General features: G+C 37.9%; 1 protein-coding gene across 1 annotated transcript; it reads left to right on the top strand.

The window, feature by feature from the left end:
• Positions 1-1969: 1969 nt before the first annotated feature.
• LOC124542596 lies at positions 1970-2755 on the top strand. The gene has a single exon (XM_047120525.1). The coding sequence runs from the start codon at positions 1970-1972 to the stop codon at positions 2753-2755; it is 786 nt and encodes a 261-aa protein (XP_046976481.1).
• The last annotated feature ends 12285 nt before the right edge of the window (positions 2756-15040 follow it).

Genomic DNA, 15040 nt, shown 5'->3' with positions numbered 1-15040 from the left:
AAATGCTCAAATTATTCCATTACCAAAAAAGGCTAACCCCAGCACTTGTTCCGACTTTCGCCCAATCTCCATTCTACCTTTCCTTTCAAAAGTTCTAGAGAAGCTACTCCATCACCAGCTTTGTCTATTCCTTAATCAATTCCATATCCTAAATCCCTTACAATCCGGTTTCCGTCCTGGTCATAGTACGGTTACTGCGCTGGTGAAAGTTACCGACGACATTCGATGGGGAATGGACAATAAGCACCTAACAGTTATGACTTCACTGGACTTTAGCAATGCTTTTAACACTGTCGACTATGATATACTGTTAGGTCGGCTACGTTCTGTTAACATATCTCCGTCAGTAATTGATTGGTTTCGCAGTTACCTACGAGGGCGCCGGTAACGTGTCCGTATTGATGAGACTGTCTCGTCTTGGAGTGTTGTAAAATCCGGCGTACCTCAAGGCGGCGTCTTGTCTCCGTTACTCTTTTCACTATTTATTAATTCTATAACATCTAAAATCACTTCTCTCTTTCACATGTATGCAGACGATATACAGATTTATCGCCATTCCACCCTAGAGAACCTACCTCTTGCTATTTCTGCCATTAATAATGACTTGGAAGAGATCTGCCATTGGAGTAAGTCTCATGGTCTCAAGGTGAACCCCTCTAAGTCTCAGGCCATTATTATTGGCAGCCAGAGTTTGGTTTCGAGAGTGGTTTTGGTCTGATTTACCTAACATAAAATTTAATAATGCCGTAATACCTTATAGTCCAAATGTTAAAAATCTAGGTATACATTTAGATTTAGATTACTTGGTGGTAGGGCTTTGTGCAAGCCCGTCTGGGTAGGTACCACCCACTCATCAGTTATTCTACCGCCGAACAACAGTACTCAGTATTTTTGTGTTCCGGTCTGAAGGGTGAGTGAGCCAGTGTAACTACAGGCACAAGGGACATAAAATCTTAGTTCCCAAGGTTGGTGGCACATTGACGATGTAAGGAATAGTTAATAATTCTTACAGCGTTAATGTCTATGGGCGATGGTGACCACTTACCATCAGGTGGCCCATATGCTCGTCAGCCAACCATAAAAAAAAAATAATACTCTATCGTGAAACTGCCATATTAAAGAACTAAGTCGGAAAACTATTGGCTCCGTTAAATCTCTACAGCGTCTGCGTTATTTCCTTCCTATTCCAACCAAAATTATGTTAGCACAATCTTTACTCCTATCTATTCTCGATTACGCTGACGCAAGCTATCTTAATTTAACCGAGGACCAACTAAACAAACTTGAGCGACTCCAAAATATTGCTATACGTATATTTGGCTTGCGCAAATATGACCATGTTTCCAACTTTCGATCTAAACTCAAGTGGTTATCTGAGCTACCCACGGATCCATGATGTATCCACAGAGAACCATGAGATGAGATAGTAGAGGGCGCTGACAGCGGTGACAGTTTTTTGCTACGATATAATATTTAATAATTAGAGAAAAATAATAAAACAAGTAATTGCGATATAAAAACTTTATTAAACTCATATACAGTGTATCTTAAAGTAGTGACAGTGTTATTAGAAACTATTTATATAGGGAAGTGTTATAAATTAACATCTAATAGCACGAAGTGACGGTCAGCTGTTTGCGTACCCACCTTATGCAAAGTGTAGCAGCTCACGTATATTTTTTGCACTATTCCTACGTTCACTTACAATTTTTCCTTAATAATAACTTTATAATTGGCGTCTAAAAACAAAACACGGTAACTGGATTAACACAGTAAAATGGCAAACAAATGTAATAGCTGTGGAAAGTTCCTTGCGTTGGCTGATACGGTAAAATGTGTTCGCTGTTCCTTTTTATTTCATCGGACTTGTGCTGTCAATAAAAGCCCCGATTCTAAGGCACCGAAATGGATATGCAAGAGCTGTAAGCCGAAGCCATGCTCACCTGCCTCGGTCACTGCCTCGATATCCATGAGTGGGACAAATGAGCCAGACACTGATTCCCCGTTATTGCTGACACTCAAGGAGGACGCAGAAGTTGCCAATACACTGTTGGAGCAAATCAAATTGCTACGCAATGAGCTGGTGGCGGTGACACATGAGGTGTCTTCCTTTCGACAGGAACTCATGTATCTAAAAAATACAATGTCGGAAGTAGGCAAGCGAGTCGACAGCATAGAGATACGACTGTCTCGGCTTGAGGAGACATCCACGTCGAATCCGAATACCGGCCTCCTGGAGGAAATTGCGCATCTGAATTCCGAGCTAAATGACCGTGATCAATCGTGCTTGACAAATGACGTCGAGATAACAGGCATAACGGAACGAGCAGGAGAGAATTTGCCGCATATTTTGGGTTGCCGCATATTTTGCCGCATAGTTTATGTCGAACGCTCCGGCCCGCGACCGGCTCACGTGGAGAACAGTGAACGACTAAGGCCGCGCCCCATAGTCGTACGGCTGGCGCGTCGCGCGCTCCGCGAACAACTACTGCGCGCCGCACGCGTGCGCCGCGGGGCGGATTCATCGGGCTTCGAAATAGATAAGGAACCGAAGCGATTCTACATCAACGAGCGGCTGACGCGAGCAAACCGGTTCCTTTTCTTTAAAGCAAGGGAGCAGGGCCATAAGAACGGCTGGCGTTATGTATGGACCCGCGGGGGACGTATATATGCACGGCGTAGCAAGGAAACAGCAGCACACAGGATACGCTCGGAGGATGACTTAATGACGGTTTTTGGTCAAACGTCTATTTGAGTTTTAAATTTAACTATTTGTTTATGGACTCACAAATATTGTTTTTTGTTTTTTTAATTAGTTACTTTAACTATTTAAAAGCAAAATTAAGTATAGACACTTTTTCTGTGCATTGGTTTAGGTACAGCTTGTATTATATTTTTCTTGGAATTAAATTCGAAAACTTTTTAAAACGCGTAACATCTAATATAAAATCAATAACAATAAAATTTAGTCTATCTGCAATAATTCAAAGTAATGTTGTTATAGTCTGCTTTAAAATTTATGTTGAAACTTGTTCCTGCATATTGCATTCAATTTGCCATCAAGCAGTGTTGGGCACCAATTAATCAATTGTCAATTATCTTGTTAATTGACTAAAAAATTAATTGCAATTAAATCAATTGCAATTAAATTAATCGCAATTGAACTTTTAATTGCACCTTGCAATTAAATTAATTTGATTAACGTATGTCAATTGCAACTTACAATTAAAATAATTGCAATTAACTTTTTTAGTTGTTTTATAAAACAATTAAAACTAACAATTGACTTTATATATCAAAATGAAATTAGTAAAGATTTAGGAAAATTAAGCTATAAGTATTAGACTTCAGACGAATAAAAATGTTGTCACATAATTATTAGACGTAATTATTTTATGTATAACAATGTTGCATTGATAAATATTTCTACAGTGTAGGTATTCGACAATAACATTTCAAGTCGTAACATGTTCACTTTGTCTACCCGCACGAGTGCTCTCGCCTCTCGCTCTTACACACGTCACGTATACAATCTTCGTCTCCATCACTCACGCGCCGAGCGCGGGACGTCGTTCGTTGCGTTCAGTGCTCATTGCTCGCTGGCCACGTGAACGAGTCTCTTTGCTTGTGTCGTTTAAGCTTTTTACATTCTTAAATATTCGTATTTTAGTTAAAAATACATTGTTTTTGCCTAGACTTATAACATAATATGGCGTTGATAAACGACTTGGACGAAGACGGTAACATTTCACTTTCAGTGACTCTTTCGGATGATTCATTAGAAACGGTTTCGCCTGTGCCACCAACCGACACCGCCGAGAGTTCGTCGTCATTGCAAGCGCGGCTCCTCTTACTGGATGGAACATTTTTTAAATACTTGCCTGAAGAGTGTACGGGTAGTAAAATCACAGCGCTTTGTATGAAATGTCCAAGAAATGTATTAACTAAAGTTAAAGGATTTCATAATTGTACGTCGAACTTTTTGAGTCACCTGAAGCGAAAACATGGGCAAGATTGTATTGAAGAGTACAAAACCTATGTTAAAAAAAAGAAAAGTGAAGTGCAGAAAAAAGGAGATAATATTGTCAAAATCACAACTTGTAAAACAAAGAAGTCGGATGAGAAGAAAATATCACAAGAACAATTCGATGAAAATATTTTAAAATATTTTATACATTCCATGATCCCATTGCGTGCAGTGGAAGATCCATATTTTTCCAAAATATTCACGGACTTGAAAATATCTGAAATGGGGCTAATTTTAATAAGTCGACGCACATTAGGACGTCGTATAGAAAAACACTACGAAACCCAAGTAGCTAAGATCAAGTCAGAACTAGAAGAAGTTCCCTATGTGTGCACAACCATAGATATCTGGTCCAGTAAAAAGAGAAGCTTCATCGGAGTTACAGCGCACTGGATCACAAATGATCTACGCAGAGTGTCAGTGGCGTTAGCATGTCAACGATTCAGAGGCACCCACAGCTATGATAGGCTATCCGATAAAATTGAAGAAATTAACAGTGAATTCGGCCTCAGAACGAATAAAATTGTTGCATCGGTGACGGATAATGGCAGCAATTTCGTAAAAGCTTTCAAAATCTTCGGTGTTAAATTGACCAATATAAACATTGAAAATGAAGTTATGCTCGACTCTCAGCCAACAGAAGCTTCTTCCGAATCAGACGATGAAGAAGGTGAATCGTGGAATTTAGATGATCATGAGCACATTTTTTTCCTTCCTACTCATTTACGATGCTGTGCGCATACTTTAAGCCTTTGCGCAACTACGGATGCGAACAGAGTTTTAACCGAACAAGACACGCCTCTGTCCCAAATGCATGCTGCAATAATGAAAAAATGTAATGTTTTGTGGAAGTCTGCAGGGCGACCAAAAAGTGCCGAAATAATAGAGGATGTGTTAGGGCACACGTTAAGCCGACCTGGCGAGACCAGGTGGAATAGCTTGTTTGATGCCCTCGAGCAAATTTTTAATATCAAAGAAAAAAGTTTACTTTTACATAAATCTTTAAACATAAAAAATACTATTAAAGAAAATGAATTTGATTACATACAAGAATATTTGATGTGTACTTCGCCAGTTGCAGAAGCGCTCGATATAATGCAAAGTGAGACTAACACCTATTATGGGATAACTCTGCCGTGCTTACTTGCGCTGAGAAAAAAATTGCAAAAAATTGAAAAGAAAAACAACTTTTCCTTTTGCAACCCGTTAATCAAAGCATATAGAGAGAGTGTTGAGAAAGATTTGAAAAAATGTTTGACGTCACCACTCCTGAAGCGGAAAATGCGGCTATTGCGGCTTTATCTTACCCAAGATTCAAAAATAAATGGTTGATTTGTTTTGAGCCAAACGATCGTTCTAAACTTCTGAAAATTTTCAAGACCTGCATTTCCAAACAAATGAGTGAAAATACAGGAGAAACAGGAGCAACAAAAAGTGCCCAAGAAGACATTTTTTTTAATTTTGACTCTGACTCAGACTCGGATATTTCAATGTCAGATAAAAACTCCTCCGATGCCCCAATTACTAAAGCAGAACTTTTGATGCTACATTTTTTTGCAGAGGAAAGCCAAGATTTGCAACTTCTCAATAGATATCCTGAAATAAAAAGTGTTTTTATTAAATACAACACACCTTTGCCATCGTCAGCTGCAGTGGAACGCCTTTTTTCTTTTGCGACAATGACAAATCTGCCAAAGAGTCACAAACTGACAGACAGCATGTTCGAGAAGAGAGTGGTACTGAAGTGTAATTTAAATTATTACAAGACATTTTAAATTGTTATTTTCTGTCTAATCATGTTCAATTAAAGTATTGATTATTATTTGGATCGGTCTTTTATTTATTGCTAACATATTTATTTACCTACATGAAAAGATGGGGGGAGGGGCACTATTCTACAACCCGGAACCACACGCCACACGGGTATATTGTATATTTATAAATACCGGCCTTATATTATACAGCAGTATTTTTAATTGTTATTTTTAATTAAAATTTACAAAACAATTGAAAATTAATTAATTGTTAATTGTTACTAATACAATTAACAATTAAATAATTGTTAGTTGTGATTTTTCACAATTACAATTGATTAATTGTTAGTTGTTGTGGTTACATTTAACAATTAATTAATTGTTAATCTTTAATTGTTCTTGCAATTAAAATTTGCCCAACACTGCCATCAAGTAATTACACATATACATATATATATAATATTTTTTGGTTCTAAATGATTAATCCACGACACTTAAAAGTTGGTTTAATAAATCCTGGGTCTCTTGGGACTAATCATGAGGAACTCATTGTTACCGTAGAAATACACAAAGTAGACATATTAGGCTTTAACGAGACGTGGTTAAAAGTAGGCGAAGACGGGCGAGCGCCTAACATTGCAGGTTATAATCTTCGACATATACCAAGGCCGCCAGGGGTACGAGCGCGCGGTGGCGGAGTAGGATTTTATATAAGGCAGGGTTTAACCGTACGCACTCTTACTCATCCTCCCTCGTCCGTTGAGCAGATGTGGATAGGAATTAAAATCAAAGGCAAGCAAATCGTAATAGGTACAGCCTATAGACCTCCATGGTTAAGTGTGCATTCATTCTTCGATGCCCTGTATGAGACTCTGAGTACGTTTACATGGCGCGATCATCTAATAATAATGGGCGATTTTAACATTAATTTTTTTAACAATAATCACGTTAATTACAATATGATCACTGTTTTTTATTTTTTTTTAACTTAACTCAACATGTTACTGAACCGACGCATTTTACAAACCATAGCGAGACCCTAATTGACTTAATTTGCTCAGATACAAGTATATGCCGGGTATGGGTTGATCATATTAGTACATTAAGTAGCCACTCTTTCATTTCTTGCGAGCTTAGTATCGACAAAGATGTATTTCACTCTAAAAGCATTTGTATTAGAAACATTAAATCTATTGACTGGAATGAGTTGGATAGGAATCTAGCGTTAATTATTAATATATTGGGAGTGCATTGCTGAACTTGAAAATGTTAATGATATGGTGGAGGAATTTAACAAGATAGTGCTTCGTGTTTATAATACTTTAGCACCTCTTAAATGTATTAGCATCAAAAATCGGCAATACCCGTGGATCACCGCTACCATCAAGTTTATGATGAAACTTAGGGACAGTGGGCACACACGTGCAACTAAAAATAAAGGCGATGTTCATCTCAGTTACTATAAACAATTAAAGAATTTAGTGAATCAGGCAATAAAAAATGAAAAAAAGGCATACTTTGATATGTATGTGAATAAAAATATCAAAAATTCTCGGCTCTTATGGACGCAAATAAAATATAATGTAAATATCAATAGGAAATGTGACATGCAGCTACCAGAACAATTACGTGATCCTAATAAAATAAATACCTTTTTTCTAACGGTTCCTGGCAAAAACTTTGTTCTCCAATCGGATATTGATTTCTTTCTAACGCATAAATTTGGACATTCAATATTTAATATAAATGTTGTTACAGAGACTGACATATTCAGACATATCAAGTCATTGCATACTAACGCCATCGGATCTGATGGCATCTCACTTGATATGTTATTACCTACGCTTCCTTATTCAATTCAATTAATTACAAAAATCATAAATAAATCAATAACGACTAGTATTTTTCCTAATCAATGGCATAAGTCCATAATTAAGCCCATACCAAAGAACAGTAACCCTACAGAACTAAAGGATTTACGCCCTATTAGCATCCTGCCCTGTTTGTCTAAAGTTCTTGAGAAAGTAGTTTGCAATCAATTAAGGGACTATCTCGAACTGAACAATATTTTGCCTTCAGAACAATCTGGGTTTAGAAAGAAAAGGAGTACTACAACCGCATTAGCTTATGTAGTGGACGATATCCTATCTGCTCAGGACAGGGGGGAGGCGACTATCCTTGTGCTTCTCGATTACTCGCGAGCTTTTGATACCATAAACACCACTCTATTACTTTCAAAATTAGCATACTATGGTTTTAGCTCAGAAGCTGTAGAGTGGTTCAAAAGTTATATATCCGATCGCACTCAATATGTAGAAATAGGACGTGAGGATGGAAATGCTGATAAATCTGTCTGTAGCCAGGTAAACAGGGGCGTACCGCAGGGATCCATCTTGGGCCCTATTCTTTTTATAATCTACATATCAGACATAGTAAACAAAATAGAGAATTGTAAATTTCAGATGTACGCGGACGATATACAATTGTATATATCATTTAAACCAAGTGAGATAAGTTTAGCTTTGCACAAGCTTGGGCAGGACTTAGACCGTATCTCCAAATGGTCGGAGTCAAACACTTTGACTATAAATGCGGCCAAGACAAAATACATGATTTTTGGCACAGATCGTCAAATACAATTAGTTAACATTTATAACCCTAAAGTAGAGATAACAGGTGAACATATTGAAAGGGTAACCGAGGCACGTAATCTAGGTGTACTAATGGACGAAAGATTTCGCTTTGAAAATCATATAAATAATATATCTAAAACTTGTTTTTATAGATTAAAGATCCTTTATCGTATAAGAGACTCAATTTCAACGAATGTCCGTATCAAACTATGCGAGGCCTTAATTTTGTCTAAGTTTAACTACGCTGACGCAGTTATAAGGTAATACAGCGAGTGCAGAATGCATGCGCACGGTACTGTTTCAATATTCCACCTCGTACTCATGTTACGCCTTTTCTAAATAGTGCCAATATTTTAAAAATGAATTATCGTAGACAACTACACTTTGCATCGTTACTTTTTGGTGTTATTAAATATCAGATTCCTCCTTACCTATACCACAAACTACAATGGTTAAAAAGGAACAGTAATGAACATGTCACGCGAGCGTCACTTTTTATGCTAAAAATGCCCCAGCACAGAACTGCAGCGTTCCGAGGCAGCTTCAGGTATAACGCCACCAAGTGCTGGAATGATCTTCCACCTCCTTTGCGGGACCTGAAAACAATTTCAACATTTAAAAGTAAATATAAACAATACTTGCTAGATAAACAAAAAACTGAATGAGGATACTAGATACTCATTCATTATTTTACATTCTGTTAAAGTTTATTTTCATAATTTATATCAATTTTTAAATACTGAATACCTACACACGAGTACATACTATAACATAACATAACATATATATATATATATATATAGGATCGGGGGCGGTATTAGACGGATCGTCAGAAGGTCGGGCTCCCATTTTAAGAAATAACAATTAATTTAAATAACAACAGATTTATTATTTACAATAATTACAGTACTGGTCTTAAAATAATTTATACACTATCAAAAAAAGCAAACAGATAAGCCAGAAATATACAGCGAAAGCTATATGCCGAAGGGCAGCGTAACCGCGTACAAGCGGACAAGTACAGCTAACTAAATAGCGTACTAAAGGCAGTCAAGCCTGAGGGGTAAACCGACAGTTTTGTCGGGAGCTAGAGCTCTTGCTTGAGTCGATCCTGGAAATCGACTGAAGACTAGCCAGTGAACACGGTATTTATACCCTAGCCCCTACTCCCAACAACTCTGTTCATGGCGCGAAACGCTAGCCACGTGTTTACCAAAATGAAAATACAAACTAATTAAATCTGCTATTATGACTTTTTTGTCATAAAATATTCCGATATGAATTATCGTTAATCAAGAACAGTCAATTTGGAGTTATTTCTGTGATACAAATTAAATAATCGTTTATAATGTTTCGTAACGTTATTAACAATTACCGAAATCGAAACTAGTCGTCATAAATCAATCGCAGGTAGCTAGTAAATCATACCAGATATAATTAGGAATTGTCGTAAAAGATTTGCATTAAAAATCTAGCTAATTGTAATAATCATTGAGTAAACAACAAATCAATCAAGTCAAGGTGGGTACTTTTATCTTTGCGTTGATGTGACGACTGACTCCGACATATATATATATATATATATATATATATATATATATATATATATATACATACTCATAATAGAACAATTATTTAAAAAATAAATAAATAAATAAAAAGTAAAGGACTTGGACCAGAGAAATATAATACAACTGAAAAGCCGAAGTTATGATCTTATCATATGTAATCCAAAAAATATTGACTCACCATTGCGATGTCTGTTTTTCTTTTTTTTTTCCTATTACTTGTCATTGTTGCTATTTTATTTTTAATTACAAGTTGTGCCTATAATAAACGATAATTATAATTATTTAGTGCGGACGAGCAGTACGCACGACAGCTCAGCGCTAGAGGTGACATTCAGACTGAGAGTGAGATGGAACATTAAGTCTACATTGTTATTGTTATATATAATTTTGTTTTCTCTAACATTAAAATTGCCGTTTAGTTGCTTCTATCTCATGTAGATATCTCACTCGCACAGCGTTCCGCTAGGACTGTTTATTGTTATCATTTTATTATTATTATTATTATTTTAATTACTTTCGTTATATTATTGTAAGAATTTTTTTTTTTGCTTGTTTTTAGTGTTTAGATTTGCTTTGTATTACTTTTATTACTATTTTTTTTTGTGTCACAGCTGTCAGCGCATACCTTCTGGAGACCGCTGAAAATCAGTTTAGAAGCATCATTGATGCTTCTTCTTTTTCTGAGCGAATCTCCATTTGGTATTGTTGTTACTGCAGCACAATTTTTTTTTTTTCTTCCCTTTTTCTATTATAATATTAATTTTTTTTTGTGTAATTTTAATTTATTGTGTTTTTTATACTGTTTTTATATGTGAATAAGATTGTTATTGTGTTGTAGTGCAACTTGACCAATAAATTTTTATTATTATTATTATTATTATTATTATTATTATTATAGATACCTAGGGGAGACCTTGTGGACCGTGGTAGACATGTATACACCATAGATCTTAAGTTATTATGACAGTTATGAGCATAGTATGCGTAAAATCTGCCCATATTTATTATAACAAAGGTGCATGAGAGATTTCTTTGTGTACTGTTTTACAAAACTATTATCAAAGGCCAACATGATGTGTTGCTTACAGATACCTGCTTCAAAAATGTTTTTTGATTCGCAGATTTCCAATCGCACAACTTAGGCAGGTGCAGAGCACGCACCGCCTGTCAGGATGGCCGTATCGGCGCGAAACCACGAATTTAAGAAAAACACGTGTCCAGAAATTATTATTTTAATAATTTAAAACTGTTTGATTGTTTAATGAATAATTTTTAGTTAATTTTGAAATGTTTAATTAGTCTGAAATATTTTAGTATTATTATTATTAGTAAACAGCTGTTGTGTTGAGTTAATAAGTCTACCCACCTATTTTTGTTATAAAAGAACAAGCACCCGTCGGTATCGACAGACTTCGACAGGTCGAGCCGTCGGAGCGATCGGATCGTCTTATATTGGAATAAATCAGAGAGGAATATTTCCTGAGTTTTATTTCATACCACCAAAGATGGTTAAGATCGAAACTCTGACGCTCGTGACGTCAGCTGTGCTGACGTCATGTGTTTTTAAAAACGGGCTCGGACATGCTACTCCGTTATATATATATATAGTTCACAGTGCTGCAAATTATTCTAAGTCCAATGAACAATATCACCAAATTTTCAAGGAAAACTGAAAAATTTTGCAAGTCCAAACTTATTTAATTTTTATAAGTCTAAAGACTTACTTGTTAAGTTCACTTTCCTGCGTATCCTCAGTTCTCACTAGTCTCTATTCACTAATTCACTTTCCTTTCCGGGTTTCGGCACCATGTTAAAAATGAAATACTCGTTTTGTTTCACTCGTATAATAATCACAAACTCGAAATAAAAATACAAACAGAAATCTCTTCAACATAAAAAAGATGATCTTGACATCGCGATTCAACATAATGCACAACGCCATCTATTCGTAAATAGAAGAACTAAGTATAACACAACATTAACTACTAGATGGCGGAACTGGATTTTATTACTTAATAAAAATCAATGTTAATTTTTTACTCATTGGATATGCAGGGTAAAATGCTAATATGTCGTAGATCCTTAACTTTACAAACATTCTCTTTCTTGGCAATAGGTTTAACTATCGCGGTCTGCCAAATGTGCCCGTTTCGATTTATTTAAGATTTTAATTATAACTGGTAAATTACGAGGTGACGACAATAAAATCATGTGTAACGAAATTCCATCCACAGCTATGGCGTTAGACTTCAACGAGCGGAGTATTTGTAAAACTTCGACTTCGTTAGTCGGCAATAATGTAAACACAGCTGTGCCAAACTTGTTCGATTCATAACAATTCATTGCTTCTATTGAAATGATCCCTAGTACTTGGCACATCAAGGAAGAAGTTATTTATCATTGTCGGGTCATTCAGATGTTCTGGTATATATTGGTCGTGTTTTTGTTTTATATGTATAATTTTATTTAAGTGTTTCCAAAGTACAATTGACTTTTTAATATTGGAATTAATATGAAAATTAAAATAAGCAGATTTTTCCCTATGCATTGCCTGTACTACTTGTCGTTTTAGGTCTTTATAGTAATTTAAATGCGTATCCGTTTTAAACAACCTTGCTCGAGTTTGAGCTTCATCTCAACGTCTCAAAAACAATGTAATATTATACATAATCCAAGGGTAGTTAGTATCTTTGATGGTGACCATCTTAATAGGGTCGATAGCATCTAATACCCTTAGTGAATAAGGCTGAGGAGGAGATGACGCAGGGTGGAGTTTTGTTGGCTGTTTCGTTGGACATAGCCAACGCCTTCATTTCTTTGCCCTGGGAGGTCATCAGGGAAGCGCTGAGGTACCATAACCTGCCTTGATACCTGCAGCAAGTCATCGGCGATTACCTCACAGGTCGAGCTGTCGTATATCCGACGGGAGCCGGTCTGAAGAGCACATGACGTGCGGTGTTCCACAGGGTTCTGTGTTGGGTCCTCTCCTGTGGAACATAGGGTACTATTGGGTACACCTGCGGGGGGTAAGCGTCACATGCTACGTTGACGATACCCCCGTGTCGTCCCGCGGCAGTACTCATCGGGAGGCGGCTTACTTAGCCACAGCTGGCGTCGCACATACGATCTATCGCATCCGTGCTCTGGGCCTCGAAGTGGCCTTGCACAAATCCGAGGCCCTTGCTTTTTATGGACAAGAAAGATTTATTGACTTTTCGGAGTCGGAAACGGCGTTATAAGCTTATCCTTACTTCTAGTGCATATACAATGATTATCACTGATTTTATCAAAGTGATCAATGTTACTGTGAATATACATAATATTGTTGTAAATATATTGCGACGCAACTGTGAGTATTCCTACTCTGTTAAAAACATCCCGAAGAGAGTCTCTAGCTCTAAGGTTATAAATAAACCGGATTGCTCTCTTTTGTAAAATAAAGACAGATTCAATATCTGCAGCGTTACCCCAAAGTAATATGCCATATGACTTAATACTGTGAGAATAACCAAAATAAAGTAAAAGAGCGGTATCGATATCAGTTAGTTGTCTAATTTTTCTAACCGCGTATGCTGCGGAGCTTAGTCTTCCTGTTAGGGACGACAAATGGGGACTCCACTGAAGTCTGAAATCTAATTCTATTCCCAAGAACATCGTAGTATCGGCTACATCAAGCCGGCCACCGCTTAAAGATATATTATAATTTTGCTTTCTAACATTGGGTAGGGTTAAAACTACACATTTTGTTTTTTGAGCGTTGAAAACCAAATTATTTACTTTAAACCAATCGTGTATCTGTGATAACCATTCACATCGTCATAGTTGGTTTTTCCTGTCAACCTTAATCAGTGAAGTATCGTCAGCAAAAAATATTCTATCACAAATACCTTTAACAAAGAAAGGAAAGTCATTTATATATACTAGAAATAGAAAGGGACCCAAAATTGAACCTTGTGGAACACCCATTTTTAACGTAGATCCAGAAGACTTTATTTCATTAATGAAAACTTGCTGGAATCTTTGACTGAAGTATGAAGCAATGAGACCAAGAGCCTTACCTTTAACGAGCTTATAAAGAAGCGTCTCGTGTTCTACACAATCAAATGCTTTAGATAAATCACAGAATACTCACTAGGAAACAAAAAAAAGGTACCTTTTTTTTGTTTTACTTGGAGGAAAGTGTCCGCCGCTGACGCAAACTTCGTCATCTGCTCAGCGGCCGGTAAGCCTGCGGCACATGCCGTCGGCGCTAGAGAATACCAGGGCAGCAAAAGTCCAGCCCGAGGCAAGAAGAGATTCCTCTCTTAGTAGCGGGAGTAGTGGTGAGGAAGGGCCCTCTGGCAACTTCCCAACGGCGAGCAGAGGCGAAGCCAATGGAGATCGCTCAGTGATGGCCTTAAGATGTCTCTAGGCTAACATAAACATCTCTGCTGGAGCTCAGGACCTTCTAGTCCAGAGCATGGCAGAATGGCAAATCGATGTGGCGGTGGTATCGGAGCCCTACGACGTTCATTTACGGGACGACTGGGTCTCCGACCACGAAGGAGTGGTGGCCATCATCGCTCCTGCTGTCGCAGACTCCCCGGCCATAGAGGGCGTGGTCAAGGGGAAGGGCTGCGTGCTCGCCGTCGTCGGTGGCGTGGCGATCGTCGGCGTTTACGCCTCGCCTAACCGAAGCCTCGCCGAATTCGAGCGACTCCTGGTGGAGGTCGGCGCTCTGGTGGGACAGGTTTCGCCAACCCCTGTGTTAGTCGCGGGGGATTTCAATGCCAAATCAACGGCTTGGGGTTCACATGTGACTGATATCAGGGGTGAGGCGTTGGAGGATTGGGTGTGTCGCTGGGACTCACTCCCAAGAACAGCGGATCGGAGAGCACGTGCGTGCGGCAACAGGGCGAGTCGATCGTCGATATCACGTTTGCGTCCATCGCCCTAGCCCGCCGTGTTCGTGGCTGGAGGGTGGAGACGGAGGTGGAGACTCTATCGGACCATCGATACATCCGGTTTGATGTCTCCGCGGTTCCCGTTTCCGCCCATGCCACTGTCGGTCAATCC

This window comes from Vanessa cardui, chromosome W, assembly GCF_905220365.1.
Source record: "Vanessa cardui chromosome W, ilVanCard2.1, whole genome shotgun sequence".
Classification (NCBI taxonomy): Eukaryota; Metazoa; Arthropoda; class Insecta; order Lepidoptera; family Nymphalidae; genus Vanessa; species Vanessa cardui.
Note: the sequence above shows the minus strand (reverse complement) of the source record. Positions and strands in the feature narration are given on the sequence as shown.